At 41.5% G+C, this 17,313-nt stretch overlaps 2 protein-coding genes across 3 annotated transcripts in view; one reads left to right on the forward strand and one right to left on the reverse strand.

Moving 5' to 3' along the window:
- Positions 1-5,890, reverse strand: part of LOC120730000 (cyclin-dependent kinase 17-like) — a 35,522-nt gene extending 29,632 nt beyond the window's left edge. The window contains exon 1 of one of the 2 annotated variants that reach the window (XM_040026060.1): positions 5,506-5,890. The gene's annotated coding sequence lies outside the window, so the exon portion shown is untranslated. The remainder of the gene's footprint in view (positions 1-5,505) is intronic. The other variant, XM_040026061.1, reaches the window with a different exon arrangement.
- Positions 5,891-8,078: 2,188 nt separating this feature from the next.
- On the forward strand, positions 8,079-17,200 carry ucmab (upper zone of growth plate and cartilage matrix associated b). The gene is made up of 5 exons (XM_040026065.1): positions 8,079-9,088; positions 9,213-9,275; positions 9,370-9,465; positions 16,239-16,337; positions 16,414-17,200. The coding sequence occupies exons 1-5, from the start codon at positions 9,031-9,033 to the stop codon at positions 16,509-16,511; spliced, it is 414 nt and encodes a 137-aa protein (XP_039881999.1). The 5' UTR covers positions 8,079-9,030; the 3' UTR covers positions 16,512-17,200.
- The last annotated feature ends 113 nt before the right edge of the window (positions 17,201-17,313 follow it).

The raw sequence follows: 17,313 nt of genomic DNA on the forward strand, positions 1-17,313 counted from the left end.
TTGGAATAAAAACCATGCACCAATCCTGCTGCTGTAAAAAAGAAGAAGAAGAAGAAGAAAACGACAAAATATTTTAAATAAAATCACAACAAAAACTGGCCTTATTATGCGTACATCATGGGAATAACTCTGAAATTAAGCATGCGATTTGAATAAAACCGGTGCTTACTAAGCAGCTTTCACAGCAGACATGATAACAGTTTGTGAATGGGATGAAAAGACAGCATGTAATGTGACAGATAAGCCTTGGGGACCCAGCTTGGTTCAAAGCAGGGCACTGAGATCATAAGATTATGATTTTATCTGGCAGGCAGCAGACTAGCATCATTTCCATTGTAATAAAAGATGACCAAATAAAAACAAAAAAAGAATATTTTTTCCCCTAACAAGTGGAAAATCCCTGGAGGAGACACAGATCCCTTCTGAGGTTGTACGTACACAATCAAAACACGTGGCAACCCCTTGTGAATGATGTCCCGGTTAACACTGTCCACAAGTCTGCTTGGGTCCCATAAATTTTGTGTGGAAAGAATAATCAACGCTTTACAATGCACCAACTATAAATGCGCCCCGGGCGGCGAACTTAAGAACGCCTACTCGGCCATCGGGTCTCCAGCTGTCTGTGTCCGCATCGGAGTATAATTTAATCTAAAGGGAGCAGCAGAAAGAAGCTTCTTCTACTTACACAAACAGTAAAACTACACAGGTAATCGCAGTACATGTTGTACTTGAGTCAAATTATGAAACTAAAAATTTACTGAACGCCTTAGACACATCGATACCTTTTGTTCGTACGTGGTTATTACCCACTTCTGTTCATAATGGAGTGGGCTCATCTGATCTGAGGCTGACTCAAGTCACCTGTTGTCTTTTTGTTGGCAGGCATTAGCATCAGAGAGAGTGACAGTCAGCCTCCCCCTCACTGCCCATCTGTACTCATCCACCTCCTGAAAGCCTTTCATGGCTATTAAAAGAGAGCTGGCTACTATCTAATTAAGCCCAGACAGCAGGATGGGGTTATCACAATATTAGTTTTTATATACAATCAGTCTTATCTGGGAAGATAAAAAAGCTCAACGTGATTTGATTAAGTTTTTACACTTGGTGTTTGAGAGTGAGACAAAGTGACAACATTAGAAAGCTGCTCAGGTACGAAAGAAAAGGAAACGATCACAGCTAGAAGGTGAGAGCGTCCATATGCTAAACCTGGTTTTACCAGACCCCTAACCCCTAACCCACATGCTGATATGACCTTTGAAAGTTTAGCAAAAATGTAATTTTTCTGTCCCTGGCATTAAATGGTGCAGTGAAGCTATGATATATCCCACGGTACTGATTCTCAGGGGTGATCACGGTGCAAAACTGTGTTTTTTGCCTTTAGCTTGTGACATTTGGAGTTGATCTGGATGCAGCATCTGGATGCAGCAGAGTTCAAATGTGTTTTTCAGTCCTGAAACCCTGATGTACTTCCAAAACCTCAAACACAAAAAATATTTACAGTATGGAGGTAAAATTTTGTGCGACTCACTGACTTTTCATGGAAGGACCCATATCAAAATGCAAACACAAACTCTCAGCTAGAAGTCTTTCTAGTAATTTCATGCAGCCCACATACCAGAAATTGTTGTGTATTAGAGCAGCCGAGCAAAACTTGGCAGTAGTTTGAGGCAGTATACCTTTTTCAACTAATTATTTTCTGCTAGTGTCGAAGCTGTATTGTAGTTTCATAATTTGCAAACCATTACGAAGCACTGATAAATTCTCATTAACCTCCTAAGACCCGAACTCTTCCACTGCATGCATTTTTAATTTCTCTTTGATATTTGGACATATTGGGGCCCGATGAATGTAAAAACAAAGAATTACCAGATTTTTTTTTTTGCCTTATTTTTGTTTTGAAGAAAAATGAGAGCCACATATGAGGATATTAAAATTTTGATAGAACAGTAGCAGTATAATGTCCTCGTAAGTGGATATCAGGCCCTTGTAGAGCAAAATTCTGTATTTTGGTCTAAATAACCCAAAATGTGATGTCCACATATGTGGACGCCTGGTCCTAGGAGGTTAAAGGGAAACGAATTTGCCTCAAATGAATCAGAGGATAACCAATTTAGTAGCATGTCATCCATAGTGCCAGACATTATGTAAACTTTTGGTAACACTTTAAAATACGGCCCACATCTAAGGGTGTAATACACATGTAATTACATGGAATTTCAATGTATTTTGTTTCAACTTACAATAAGTATATTTACATAAAATACTTAAAGTCAGGCACACTGCAATAAGGTGATAACAAGACAGGCTTTTGCAGGAAACAAAGAAATAACTATATTATAAGTAATTTTAAGTAGTTTTGCAGGATAACAAAACAATATTTCTCCGTCTCCCATCGGAACCTTCAGCCTCTGAATTAAGTGATCTTGCACATCAGCCTAAAAAACTGTCTGTAGGGGGGAAAAAAATATTAATTTTACCTACTGTCTGTTTTACTTTGCTTTTTCTTTGTTGTCATTGTTGAAAACTGCTTTAATCTATAATGAATAGTGATAATGTAATTACAAGGGAGAAGAACATTTATTTATTTATTAGGTGTTGAGCTGCGGTCTGCCCCTGATTAGAAGGAAGAACCAAGCTGAGATTGGATTGGCCCGAGAGGCAGGGGGTAGATTTGGCTAATAACCCCCCCCCCCCCCAAGGAAAAAAACCAACAGCAGCATTTTCACTTGGATTTCTGTTAAAGCCGTCACAACTTTCCGTGAACACATGCATCTCAAATATGCCACGCTTCTGCAGCAGTACTTTGAATGAACGTGTGTGCTTCCAAATAAAGAGAAAACAAGTGTTTAAACAGCTCCTGGAAGTTCTGCCAAGAATGATAGGGAGAAAAAAAAAAAGGGGGGGGGGGGGCAATATTTGTCCCTCACCTGTTTCAGACATGAATGCTACAGATGATGACCCAGATATGTGCTGTAAGGTATTACTGATATAGCTCACACAGGTTCTCAGCCAACTGGCTCCAAGCTGGACAAGGAGGAGGAGGGGAGAGGGGTCTTTAGCATTAACAGGAACTTCCAGATTCAGACACAGACAGAGAATGAGGGTGTGGAAGTGGTCAAACTCGAAAGGATCAGCATTTGTCTTCTGGGGCTGCATGCCTGCACCGCAGCTCTTATGTTAACGCAGCGGAGAAAAGAAGTAAAGTTTGTATTCGTGGCTATCTATAGACAGGAGCGGTGCCTGCAGCTGCTACCCAGAGAGCAGTGACACATTAACCTTCAGCCAGCTGCCTTGACCTGCTGCTTCAACCTGAGCTCACACACACGTAAAACACACAGAGAAGATCGGTAAGAACGACTTCTTCCATCAGTCAAAACACTGAATAGATACGAAAATAATTTCTCTCAAAAAGTCAGTGAATTTCGGTTTAAATTGACTTTAAGCATTGACTTGATGCCCTGAAGGCATGAAAACCCATGCATTCAAGTCCTTGCTCTCTCTCACACACCCACCCATTCACATACTGGAGCATCATCTGATCTGCACTGGGACTCAAGGGATCAGCACCGAGTGGCTACAGCTGTTTCACAGCGGATCACGTTACCCTGCCGCCACCATCCCCACGGCCCTCACCAAGGGAACGACCCCACTTCAAGCCAACCCTCGGGCACACTGTCCTCCAGCAGCTCCCTGACCTCCTGCGGGCACCGAACCCGAAGCAGACACACTTTCGAAAGGTCCTCGGGGACACCCGTGGCTCGAGGAAGCTCAGCAGCTTGAGTCTGTCAAAGTGAAACCTGCTTACAGGAAACTGAGAAAGTGGCAGCCATCAGTAAACACTGTAAATGGTGTGGAATATCACTGTTTTTGTGTTGTTTGTTTTTTGCAGGGTATCAGTAAAATCAGTCAGAAGTGACCTCAATCATCATTTTTTTGTCCCAGAAGTTTGTGGCCACATGTTTTTGGCTGCTCAATATTGAAACGTGCCAAGCCTGAAAGTAAAACAGACATTGCTTTTCTAAAACTGTGCTGAATAAAGTTCCATTTTGAAAGCAGCGGCTCCTCGTGTTAATCTAAAACTGAAACAGTGAGCTGTTTCAGCTACTGAAACACGAAATGCACAACATTTACTGGCAAAGGTGCTAAAAAACAATAACGAGAATATTTTTCAGATATTTCTATATACACTTGTACAAATTAAACTAATTTTAGGTGCTGAGCATACCCATGGATTTAAAAAACTCTGTTGCTTGTGAAGCTCGCACACAAGAATTTCACTCACATGTGATGTGACAATGTACCTGCACATGTGATGTGACAATAAAAGTGATTTGATTTGATTTGAAAAAATAACTGCCTTTTATTGAGTTATTATTTGTTTTCCAGAGTCAATCTGACATAAGCATGAGTGTTAAACATCAGTTTGATTGACTTTTTACATAAAAGTTGGTATATTCCCATATGCACCCGTGATAGGTCTGTTAGTGAAGCGACTATTATTATCTAAGTTCAGTCTGAAATGCTTTAAACTCCATTGCATTTGCAAAAAGCTTAATAAGAGTCAATCCCCCGGATTTCTCTTACTTCCAGCAGAAACAAGCCCACAGTGAGGTTGGTTTTGCAGGACTGATGCATTAACTTTGACTATACAGAGTTAGCATGTACTCTCAGTCAGCACACTCTCCGTAAGGTTGGGGACAACTTGGGTGCTTTCACACAGAAATCAACGTGCCTTAGGGGGTGTTTTGCTGTAACAATGCTGTCTCCCTGTAAAACAATTATTCTCTGCTACACAATGACAATCGGGTAAACTCCCCATAGAAACCCACTGGAAGCTCAATTTCAGGGTGAGATCCCTAAAAAACAAACTGCAGTGGTGTTTCTCCAACCATTTTCCGTGCAGGCTCCTGTCTGCTGCTGCTGTCTTGGCCTTCACACAACAACAGCTGAAACGGGTTAAAGCTGTCAGTAATGGCTGTCAGTGAGCTCAGAGACTAGTACGGTCTGCGCCCTGCTTCAGGTAGTTTGAGAGGGTGGGGGGCGTGGAGCAGAAAGACTGGGCATCTCTGAAATGTGGGGCAGTGACTGTGCAAGACGATACATGCACAGCAGCCAGACAATCCTCCTGTTTTTAACAACCCCAGCCTCACACAGTTCACTGACGAGCAACTGCTCTTGGTGGTATTTGACAACAAAGCTGACACTTGATATTTAACCAGCAGCTCTCTGTGGCAGCGAGGATAAATTATAACCCTCTCTAGAGGTAGTTTAGTCGTTATTCGTCCAGCTCGGAGCTCCTCTCGCTGTTTGTCTTAGTTAAAGGTGGCCATTCGCCGGTGAATGGGGCAGGCTGAAGTGCTCACACACAACAAACGCTGCATTCAAACTGCGGCTGTGAAGTAAACATTGCTACGTTGTTCAGGCTGTGTGCGCCTCTAACTTGCTCTAACTGCGTGGTTTAGTTCACAGAAACTAGTCCCACAGCGAAAATGTGCGGACTCTCACCAGAAACGATTCGCGTTGGTCCGACCGGAGTCCCCGACCTCGGAGCTTCTTCTCAGGCCGGATGCCGTCTTTCCCTCCGAGTGTGAAAAAAGAAAGCACCGACTGCTTCTTCTTCTTTGTGGTTTCGGTGAGGTCGTAGATACTTTCTGCTCCGCAGTGTCGCTTATATCCGCGGGGCTGTCGCGTCCAGCGGCATGGCTTGTTTACGGGCTTCAAAGTTTCTCTCCCGGTAGAAAATAGGAAGTGCTGTCGTTGGGTTTTCAGTCGAGGAGAGCGTAAGCAGTGCGGGGGACGACGGCGATTACTAGTTGATCTGAGTGTGTCCTCTGCCAGCTGACGCTGCCTGCCTGCCACCACACTGCCGTGCTGTCGAGGTGTCAGCGGGGAAACAGCGACACTCGATGGTTGTGCACAGGAGAGACCGAAAGGCGGCCAGTGCAGAGCTACAGCGGCCCCTACTGGAGAATATTTGTATAGCAGGCTACCTAAAGTAGGGGGTGTCAAACACAAGGCCCGGGAGCCACGAATCGGCCCGAGAAAGAACCCAATCAGGTCCACTGGACAGCTTTGGAAAAGGGCGTAATTCCTACTGATAAAGACCTTCGCCACTGCCATTCATAAAACGTCATTGTAATTAAGTAATAGATAAGCAATAACAACTAAAGTTCAAAAAGTTCCTGTTTGTTCACTATCTACTGTAAAATTTTTTTTTTTTTATAAAAGTTCCATGGAGGAGGGGACATTTTCTGAGCAGTGAGCTACCAGAAGTTTATCTGTTATTATTTATTTTTCCTGACATATTTACTGCATTTACTACAGCAGCATTTCTGTATTGTACAAGGGGAAAACCAGATTTACTCATTTAATTGCACTTTTTTTATTATAATCAGTTGGATTAAATATGTTAAACATCTTTACCCTGACAAAAAAAGGAGTTTTGCTTGTTCTGCATACTTAAAATCAAAGTGAGCTGTATGTGGCCCATACTGTAAAATGAGTTTTAAATCCCTGACCTAATCCATTAAAGATGCTTATTTCAAATTTCTTTATATAAAAATAATGGAAAAACTCGATCATAGATGTACTGCTGCAGGAATAAACCAGATCCTGCAAATTAAATGTGGAACAAAGAGTGAAAGGAGTTTAACAAATATATTTTATTTGATTAAGACCTTCCATACCCCTGCAATAATCAAATACAGTGAGCATAAAGGGAAGCTAAAGTTCAGTAACCCAGTCATTCCAGTAACAAAAACTGCTGTTGCTGGTTTTTCTAATAGCCATTTGGTTTCCTCCATCAACTGGCTCATCTCTTTTTGATCCACAGGTTTCTTGCGTTATTTAAGAGAAAAAACAGACAAAATGATAAGCTCAGCGAGTAATCCTCCACCAGGTTCAACCAGTTGTTAAAAGTTTATAATGTCGCTGAAGTTCCTTTTATTTGCTGTAATTTTCATCATAATTCGCAGAAAACAGCTGTTAAATTGACATTCAAACTGTTCACTGACTCAGGACTGAAGCTCCTGCATTAAGTAACTTCAATAAAAGAAAAAAAAAACACCCCACCTTTCAAACTGCACGTAGCTGCCGGTGTCAACATTAAAATGCTTTTATTTTACCATTTTTTCATTTAGAGGAATAATTAGGAATAGTGTTGCTTTTTTCACATGGACACTTTATTTTATCCAGTGGTCACTGACCTGTATCTCACTCATCTGCTAAGGCTTTTCTTTCTTCCTGTTTGATATAAAACAGAGTAAATAAGAAATCGTCAGATATGTTTTAGTCTTTTGATCTGCTTCCACGCTTTTAAATTTACTGCATTATGCTCTTTATGGACATTCGGCACTGCTTATATCTATTTCAAATTAAAAGTCTTTAGTCTTTTACTGCACAGAAACACTTCATTTCTTAACTAGGCTCTGCATCAGGCTAGATCAACAGTTGAAAAAAGAAGTGCCAGCATGGCTGCAAAGGCTCCACAACATGCATGGAAGTGGGTGAACATGTGATCACACATAGCACTACATACCTGGACTTGATGTCCAAAATGTGTGTGTTGTAATGAAGCGACATCTACTGAAGCAGAGCTGGAGCCAGGCTGTACTTTCATGCAATACCACCCCGCACCACAAGATGGTGCAGTGAGATTTTTATTTTTGTATTTTTCTTAACCAGGCACGACATTATGACCATATTCGTATTTACAATAACAGCCCAGGAGCAGGAAGCATATAACTGAAAACATCTAAACACACATACTGGTAAAATTCTGCCTCCTGCTGGTGACAGCTTTAGTTACGGTCTGCAGAGAGTAATTAGAGAAAGTACCTTTAATGAAATGAATGAAAATTGCCCTATGAAGTAATATCTTTTCACAGTTGCTCAGCTATTGTAAAGGAAGGTGTGGAAAGAAACACAGACACATGTATTTTTTTTTTTTTTTTTGAAAATATATTTATTTATTTAACAGGGGCGATGCATGGTAATAAACATGAGTATAAAAATATAATGTAAACGTGCCAGATTGTTGCAAAACTAATAGTTTGCAGCTGTAGCCCCTGAGCAGGTCACAGAAAACTTTAAATTATTCAAGTCACAGTCTAGAAATATATAATCCAAATGCATGTATTATCAGCACACTGGGTTTTTTTCCCCTTATGCACTCACAGACATTGTTGTTGCTGTTTAATGTTGCAGTTTTCTTCAGTCCCTATGTTGTTCTGTTTCACGCCTACCTGAATAAAATACACTCACCACATATCTTCTCAAAACCCTCACTCCAGAATCTTCGTATCTCTCTGAGCACCAGTCCCCCGACTCCTGGATTTTCCCTCAAAACAATTTAAACATTCACTCTTTTCTGGGGCCCGGCCAGAGTACAGGTTGGAAGAAATTCAAGCAAACAGAGGGCTGCATACTTTCCTGCACAACTCTTTGCCTAGCAGAGAGAGCGGCCTTGTTGAGGGGGCCCGTTTCAAAGGAGACATTTGGCAAGGAGTCCCTGCTCCGGCTCCTGGCCTCAACTGTTTTCTGTCACTTTTTTTTAAAAAAGAAACATCAGTATTTTTGTTGTCTCCCATCCATCGTCTCTGGAACAAATATTATCCAGGAAGCCAGAGCATAAGCAGCCCGGACTATAATTTTTCTGGTTACACCTACAGTATGTTTTCTCTTCTTTATTAATGAAACAGTTGCAAGTGTCACTGATGCAATAGTTCCATAGATTGTGTCATTTCAGGTCATTTTAATTTCAACTAAAATTCATAGAAAAAAAAGAGAGAAGCAGCATGTTTGGTGAGCTCAAATGAAACCCTCGGCACCTTCTTCTGACTTGGAAGCCCTCTGGCATGTTTGTTGGTTTCAGCCCCTTATCAGATCTGCACGATCACTCCCTCCCTGCACTGAGAAGCAGTCGATATCGCCCCGGGCGCCCCATCCCACCTCTCACATACGTCTTACTCCCCTCTCTCCCTCCTGCTCTTCTTCATCACTCACATCTCTCAGTATTTCAGAGTTTAAAAGATGTCCTGGACGTATGCAACCCTCTTGGCTCTCCTCACTGTGCTTTTTGCACTTTCATGTGAGTATGATGCAGGAGTGAGATTTTTTACCAAAAAAAAATTGTCTTATTAGTTGGTTGCAGGCATGAGAAAAACTGGAGTCCTTTTGAATTTAGACCTTTCATGTTTTGTGCTTCGACACAGGGTCTCCGGAGGCCAGCTCTGCAGCTGTGCCCGGTAGCACAGGCAGCACTAAAGATCCTCAAGGTCAGGGGCTGCATCAGCTGTGTTTCTTTCCCTGCGTATCGCCCTGTGTATCACTTTACACTGTGAACTAAACTCCCTCCCGTTTCCACTGCAGGTCCACTGAAAAGGGTCTTCATGAAGCAGGCCGATGCCTCAAACTTCTTCAGAAGACGCAGCAGACGTGGTGTGAAGTCCCAGGATGAGCTGGACGGTGAGTTCACTTTGAGTCAGTTTGCAGTCGTTTGGAGTCTGACATGGTCGGCCAGACTGTGTTTGCACGGTGAAGTCTGTTTGTGGTCAATTCTGGCATAAAATGCTAGAAAATGCTAGCTTTTACCTGTAAAAACAAGAAAAAATTACTTCTGCTAATGTTCTGCTAAATGTGCTTTAGGGCTGTACCTTTAATACCCACACACAATTCAAGATGTGACAGAAATAAGCTACAGTGTCATATGCTGTAATCAGATCTAAGAGGACGTGGACAGACAAATTACCGGCATCAACAGGTCCTTAAAGACTCTCGGAAGAGCTGTTTATGTGTTATGTCATGATTTAAAATCACGTTGGAACTTCTCAGAGAAGTTTAAATCTAGATGTGAGGGACCAAGCAGTGAAGGCATAGAGGACACAGGAAATACAGCCTGAAGGTGGGTTCTATTTTATTTTACCCCAATAAAAGAGCTAAACTAAATATGATTCTACTCAAAAAATGACTTACAGAAAATTCACTAGGCAAAAAAAGTATACACAACTTAAACACAAAGACACAAGAGGGTAACTTGGATAGTGGTTTGGCCAAACCGTTAACATACAATAAGGGAAACAGAAATAAACACTAACTAAGCACAAAATAACCTAACTAACCCCAAAACACCCCCTTGCTGACACGCACATAGTTGGTCCTGCTGAGCTGGCGTTGTACTTTCAAAGTCACACCTTTTGCTTAGGCAGGAAACAGCCAAACCAGGTTGAACAAAAGAAAGAGAACCATGATATAATATACATTTAATTTGACAAAATACATTTTAGAAACCACACAGCGCTACTATGTGCAGACTTCGTAATATCACTGTTAGGTTTAAGTGAAGAAATGAATGAATTACATTACTGAAATACATTTTTAACTGCAAAACCAAACCAATGAGGTGAGTGGACTGGTTTTTTACCAATGTGTGGCTGAGGCCATCACACCAGGTGTGACTGTAGTTGGTTATAAACAGAAAAATGAGCCTAGAAATGGGCTTTTTGTAAAGCTTTGAATATCTGATTGTTTAAAAGATGGTTTAATTGTCAAAAAGACAGCATGGGTGGAGTACAGGAACATGCAGAAGACTAAAAAGAGCAGGAGGAAATCTTCACTGTTACTTGAAGATTTTTTATTTTTTTTTTTTTTTGGCACTGAAAGAAAGCCTGAGACGTCAGGCAGATAAAATATCTCTGAGATCCACAAGCCTCAACATTCATCATGTGCAGAAGTGAAAAATGTAGTGGTGCCGAGGCAAAGATAATAACGTTTTACACATTTGTCATCCTCATCCTGAACATAAAGATGTTTGATACTGTGATGGGAACAAGTGTCAGAGTATTGCTGAACCCCAGTGATGAATGTATTGAAATAGTTTTATTGTATTACTTGTTTTATTAAAAATGCACTTCTGGTGTCTGTATTAATGATGAGATGACTCATAGAGATGCAGCCCTTTTGTTTCCTGACTCTGCTGTGAGGGAACATGTTTATGGCAGCCTGAAGGATTTTATAGTCATGGCAGCCAGCAGCTGTTAACCTTATTGTGGACCTGGCATGAACTGAGACCATCCCAGACCTCAGTTTCCTGTCCTGGCGCTGCAGCAGGACACACGGGGCGGGACACACCAGTTTGCTCCTGTCAACGTATTCGCATTACTGAACAATGTGTGGCATTCTTGAGCGATTTACCGCCGGCTGTTATGCACAGTTTTACCAGCAGGAAGGTGAGAGCGCACAACAATGCTGCTGTTCTGAACTGCAGTTGCATAATGTGCCGTACGTTTGATGACAGCGAGACACTTTGTGCAAAAAACCCCAGAAAAAACAGGAGGAATAAAATGAGCACAAAGCAGAGAACAGACTGAAAAGACAGAGATGGATGAGTGAGTGGGTGAGTGGTTGTGAGTTGAATGTGGAATGTGCCAACACACAGGCAGAAAGGGGTCAGAGGGGGAAAAAAGCAAGTACCAAGTGAGAAAAACAAGCTGCTCACTTTGAAGAGCCTCTCGTGCTGCATTAAGGCATTTACCTGTCCTGCAGTTGGATGAAATTTTGAAGGGAAGTATTTGATAGAGGCAGCTGTTTCAGCTGGCAGATATGATGACATATAGTTTCTAGTCAGAGTTTTGATATCCAAAGATGGACATCGCAGTCCAACAAATGATGCTGTTTGGCTTTTGTGGGAGTAGGTCAGCGGTAATGTGCAGGGTGGATAAAATGATGGATGATTAGCTCTGCTTGTCAATTTCGATGGGGCGATCGTGGCTCAAGAGTTAGCAGTTTGTCTTGTAAACGGAAGGTTGCCGGTTTGAGCCCCGGCTTGGTCAGTCTTGGTCATTGTGTTCTTGGGCAAGACACAACAACCTACTGGTGGTGGTGGTCAGAGGTGGCGCCAGTGTCCGGCAGCCTCGCCTCTGTCAGTGCGCCCCATGGTGGCTGTGGCTACAACATAGCTTGCCATCACCAATGGGTGGATGACTGGATGTGTAAAGCGCTTTGGGGTCCTTAGGGACTAGTAAAAGCGCTACACAAATACAGACCATTTACCATTCTGAAAGAGATAAAACTAAAGTCAGATGACCTCAGTACTAGCTGTGCTGAATAAACTTTCACATGCTGGTGACAGATACTGCTCTGTAAGTTAATCTCTAAATCTTTTTCAGCTTGGTAATTTACAACTTGAATTCTAAGCAGCCGCACGTGTGCATGCCAACTTAAGCTGGGAATTCTGATGAAAGGTGAAAGGCTGTTCAACTTTTCCAGTGTGAGTGGTTCGTCTTTGCTGAATTTGTGGTTAGGGTGCGGTCATTTGTTTGTTGTCTGTCTACTTGCAGCGAGCAGACAGCTTTCGATGGAAACGGCGTACAAAGTATGCGGTATAACCGGTCTGACAATAGACGTCACAGCTAACTCTGCTGTCACCCCTTGTGGTTCAAAGTGGTATTAAATGCAGGTCAGGCCATAGTTCTACTTCAGCTGATACCTCTTTAACACAATACCAAGATATTTTTGGACATAAAGTCTTATTACAGCTCGCTTATCAACCAATCAGCTTTCAGCCAGCACACAGTATCATCCACGTCCAGCAACATGCAGTTGTGATTGTGCAGGACTGCACAGAAATATGTCTGTGTTGGGTGAAAACCCTCCTCCTCTCTGAAGCCTTGCTTTGAGTGCTCAAGCAGGGCAGAAAAGCACTATAAAAGAACCAGTCCATTTACACTGTCTGCAGGAAAATACATACAATATATGAACAGACACAGTCGTGGTATAAATTCCACATTACTTGCCCTACAGGAGTGTTTTCTTCATTGTCTACCTGCTGATCAAGGATCCAAGGAGGATCTCTTTGTATTCTATTAGGAGACGTCAGTGAAAGTTTTAATTCTTCTAACTATCCATCTATTGTCTTCGACTTATACAATTCATACACAGTGTTTGCCTCACACTTCACAGGTCCTAGGTTCAAACACAGGCGTTTGACCTTTTCTGTGTGGACTTTGCATTTTCTCTTTCTTGTGCTTGATTTCTCCTGTTTATCCTTCCATTAAAAACACAATAGGTTAAAGGTACTTATTAGGTAATTATACTTGTCAGAATTTCAAGCGGTTCTTTTGTGGTTACGCATTTGTCTAACAAGTGGAAGATCCTTGTTTAGTCCCAATAGGAGACACATATCTCTTTAGGGCATGCACAATCACACTGGATGGAAGGCCATCCAGTGTAAAAAATCCACCAAATCAAACGTGTGGAGCTATCTGCTGTGACAACCCTTGTAAATAAGGGAGCAGTTGAAAGTAACATTCAGTACTTGGCAGAATTTCACTAAAACATTTACCAGTAGGGGGCAGCATTTTAACCACAACAGGGGTGTTTTGTTTTCTTCTGATATGCACTGATATATATTTTTTTATTATTCTCATTTATTTTCTGATTTGTTTTAGCTACACCTGAAGGGTGCTTTCTGAAGGTAACTCCTATCTCCTATTCCTAACCTCTTTTCCTTGACTTGACTATAAACATCATCGAGATCAAGGGAAAGTGGGTAAGAGAACTGCTAAGGACCCTGAAAAGAGAAACACCGTGAGAATTGGAACACTCTCACACTCGTCTCTCCTAACAATGTGACATTGTGTTAAAACTACAACGTACAGAAGATGAACTACAAAACCCGCATCATATTTTGCCACAGTGTGTTCAAACCCTGTTGTTTTATGGGCGTCATATAAACAAGAACAGCCTGTGAAAAACAGGAGTGTTTTTGTGGTCTGCCTTATGGAATACGTATTTGTAAGAGGAGGAGAGAATATTCTCCTCATCACTTTCAGGAGGAGAATATTTAAATGTGTCACGCAAACGTGTCTGTGGCACGCAATTTCTTGCAAATTGCACGCTGAAAAAAATCCTGTCTTATGCCTGTTGTGGTTGCGATAGCTGCTACTAGGAGAGTTCGTTTTTAGGAGGGCGAGATGTTATCAGAATGAGTGTGTAATCGGCACTTTGCGTGGATGGCTCAAAGCTCTTATCGCAGTGCCAAAATTTTGTCTCTGTCCTAAAACTCTTCACGCAGTCGTCACGCTGAGTGTTTAGAGGTGAACGCCACATATTTTGCCTCATGCAAATGCGCCTTATGCAAATGTACTGTTTATAAGATTGAGGAAACCTGCAGTCAGCTGAGACTGAATCACTTGGATGAGTGACAAAACGTTTTTCCCACGTAAAACACTACGTCCAGATGAACAGAATCAATTTTTGGGGATTTACTTATGATTGAGCATGCATCAGTCACATGGGATTTTACTGAAACTGAGCAGAAATTAGGTTCTTTTTCTTAGCACTGCACACACAGCGAACAAATTCCCTCTGCTGCATCTGTAAAGAATGAAAGTGTTAGTGTATTAGATTATTGCCTGAATGTTGTAGTGTGCGCTTCACACACACATGGCACAGTAAGATAGTAACTGGGATTGCTGTTTACAGAGAGAAACGCTTGCATGAAAGTTTAACATGCATTGTTAGGAGATCATCCTGCAGTTGTGACATCACAATAATTTGCCTCACTTAAGTAAATCTGCCCAATGTCCTCTAATATCCTTTATTTACCATCATGGGGGAATTCAGGTGTTCCAGCAGCAAAGTGACAGGTAGATGGAGCATCCAACGAAAACCTCCTCTGGGGCAAAAATGTTTGAGGAATCAGTCAATGACACACCTGCACCATCTTGTGGTTCTAAGTATTATTACGTGAAAGTACAGTAAGGCCACAGTTTTCCTTCAGTTGACATCTCTTCAGCACAATACCTAGATCTTTGTGGACATTAAGTCTTGGGTGATGGTTTGCTCACGTTAAACTGATAGCTTATGTAATTTTTGGCTTGCTTGAAAAGATTTGCTGGTTAAACAAAGGTTAAAAATGATGATTTATATGCCCAAGTGGGTTAAAATGTAAAACTGAATCGCTGCCACAAATCTTCATCCCCTGGATGAAGGAACAGCCCATTCCTCAAGTGATGCCAGTGTGAGAGCAGGCGATCGCATTTCACAGTCTTTGTTACAGAAATCAAACACAGCAGTTACATTCCAAGTCTTATTATTATTATGAAATTTCCTCTTTGTGCTTTTTTTCAAAGCTCAGCAGTGCAATGCAAATGCTTTCTTCCTCTTCTTCTTCTTCATCTTTCTTTTTTGGAACATTGTAATGTGTGAATAGCGAGTCAGCGTGAGACTTTTAGAAGTCAGTTGGGGGCCTGAAATACAATACAGAAGTCTTCTGTCTCCTCTTCAGTGCTTTAGGCGTCTATAGCTCGTCCGTGTTTTCAAAGTGTCCCTGGACGCAGTGATTCAGTTCTGTGGATTTGTTTGAGGGAGCAGTTTTGTGATGTTTAACAGCTTGTGTGAATGCGTGTAAAAGTATGTGAGCATTAAATTTAAACTGGTTCTCTTTTGTAGCTGCTGTATTTTTCTGCACTGTACGCAGTGTACAACTTCATGCCTCTACTCTTCTACTTCCTAGCAGCTCCATCTTTCCAGCTGATAGGAAGGCATTAGTGACTCAAATCACCACTTGTTACAACAAAGGTATGCAGAAGAACATCTCTGAACACACACTACACTGTAACTTGAAGCAGGTAAGCTACAGCAGCACAAGACCAAACTGAGTCTACAATTTACACATACTCATCAAAATTGGACAAAAGAAAATTGAAAAAAAAAAAAGGTCAGTCTTGATTTCTGCTGTGATGTTCATCAAACAACATGAAGACAGCCTGCATGAGTGTGGCTGTTGACTGCCTCCATCCTTTTATGACCCAGTTTGGGCCGACTTTTGTTTTTGTTCTTTAATATCACAATAATCATCTCACTAACCTGCAGATTAATTTCTTTATCCAACTAGAGGACTGGTGAGACACAACTGGACTAAAGTACCTAAATAAAACCAGCTCAAACCTCGTCAAACGACATCATGCATCAACTGGGATTATTGACTCTTCTCAAGAATAAATACTTGTCCTTCAGACATTTTTGTACTTTGAAGTTAAATGCAGCTCGTATTTCAAAGGAAACAGTCTAGATAGTCACACTGAAAACTGGACTCAAGTAAATGAGTGCTTCAGTAATTTTCCTACCAATTAATCATTTCCTTTTACATCACCTTAAACAAGATTTTGGCATTTATCTTTCTAAAATGCTCCTTACGCCTTGAAAACCCGACCATTTCATACTTGCTGTGCTTGCAGCTGAGCAGAGGCAGATTTTGGCTGCAGATGAGCGGAAGAGAGAGTTTCACGAGGAGAAGCGGAACGAGTTTGAGAGCTACGCTGAGGAGGAACATGACGGTACGTGGAGCATTTTCATCGGACGCAGGTGAAAAAGAAGAGTTCGTTCACTGAAATTCTCCTCCTCTACTTTCAGAGCAAAACGAGAGGAGCAGAGAGAGCACCGAGCAGTGGAGGGAGTTCCACTATGACGGGATGCATCCTGCCTACGAGTACAACCGTCACTCCACCTAAGAGTGATAAGAGGAGACGTGCGACTGCTACATAGCGATGCTTTTCCACACAAAATGTGACCGCTAACATAGTAAAGGCAACGACTATGCAATGTATTTTTCAATTTTTAACTAGATTAATGATTAATCGATTAATCACGTGGTGTAGAAAATGTTAGAGAAGTGTTTAAAAATGGGCTGACAAAGTGGACAATGAAAACCAGCATAACAAGTTAACATCAATCACAATGAAGAGCTTTTGGAAACTCATTTACCCCAATTTACAGCTGAGATCTCCTAGATCAGGGATGTCCAACTCATTCTACATCTAACCCTAACCCTGAGTAGGCTGCACAAACTAAACTCCCTTTTCTGTCACTGTAAAAAAGTTTAACTACCATTTAATCCTCAAGATTTCTTAACACAGGAAAGAAAGGTGTGTGATCTCAACAGTGCATCTTAGTTTTTCTACATGATAAAGACATGCTCTTTTAGTAAACTAAAGAAATCTGTCATTGGGCTAAAATTGTAAGAAATAAATAAAATCCAGTTAAAAGCCCAAATGTTTATTCTTTACTTCGCATTTCCCAAATCTGTCCCGTGGGCCACATTCCTACAGCCCTATTCTGGCCCCCGTGCCTTATGTTTGACACCCCTGTTTTACATAAATAAAATAAATGTGCCGTACTGTGAAGAAATGTGAAGTGTTTTATTCAAAGTGTTCAACTTTTCAGGATGCCCCTGACTCCTGGATTATAGATAATGCAGTTGGGAGGGTTATTTGCAGTATGCCATATAAACTGTACAGGCAATGGGTACAAAGT

This window comes from Simochromis diagramma, unplaced genomic scaffold (assembly GCF_900408965.1).
Source record: "Simochromis diagramma unplaced genomic scaffold, fSimDia1.1 OVJJ01000293.1, whole genome shotgun sequence".
In the NCBI taxonomy this organism is placed as follows: Eukaryota; Metazoa; Chordata; class Actinopteri; order Cichliformes; family Cichlidae; genus Simochromis; species Simochromis diagramma.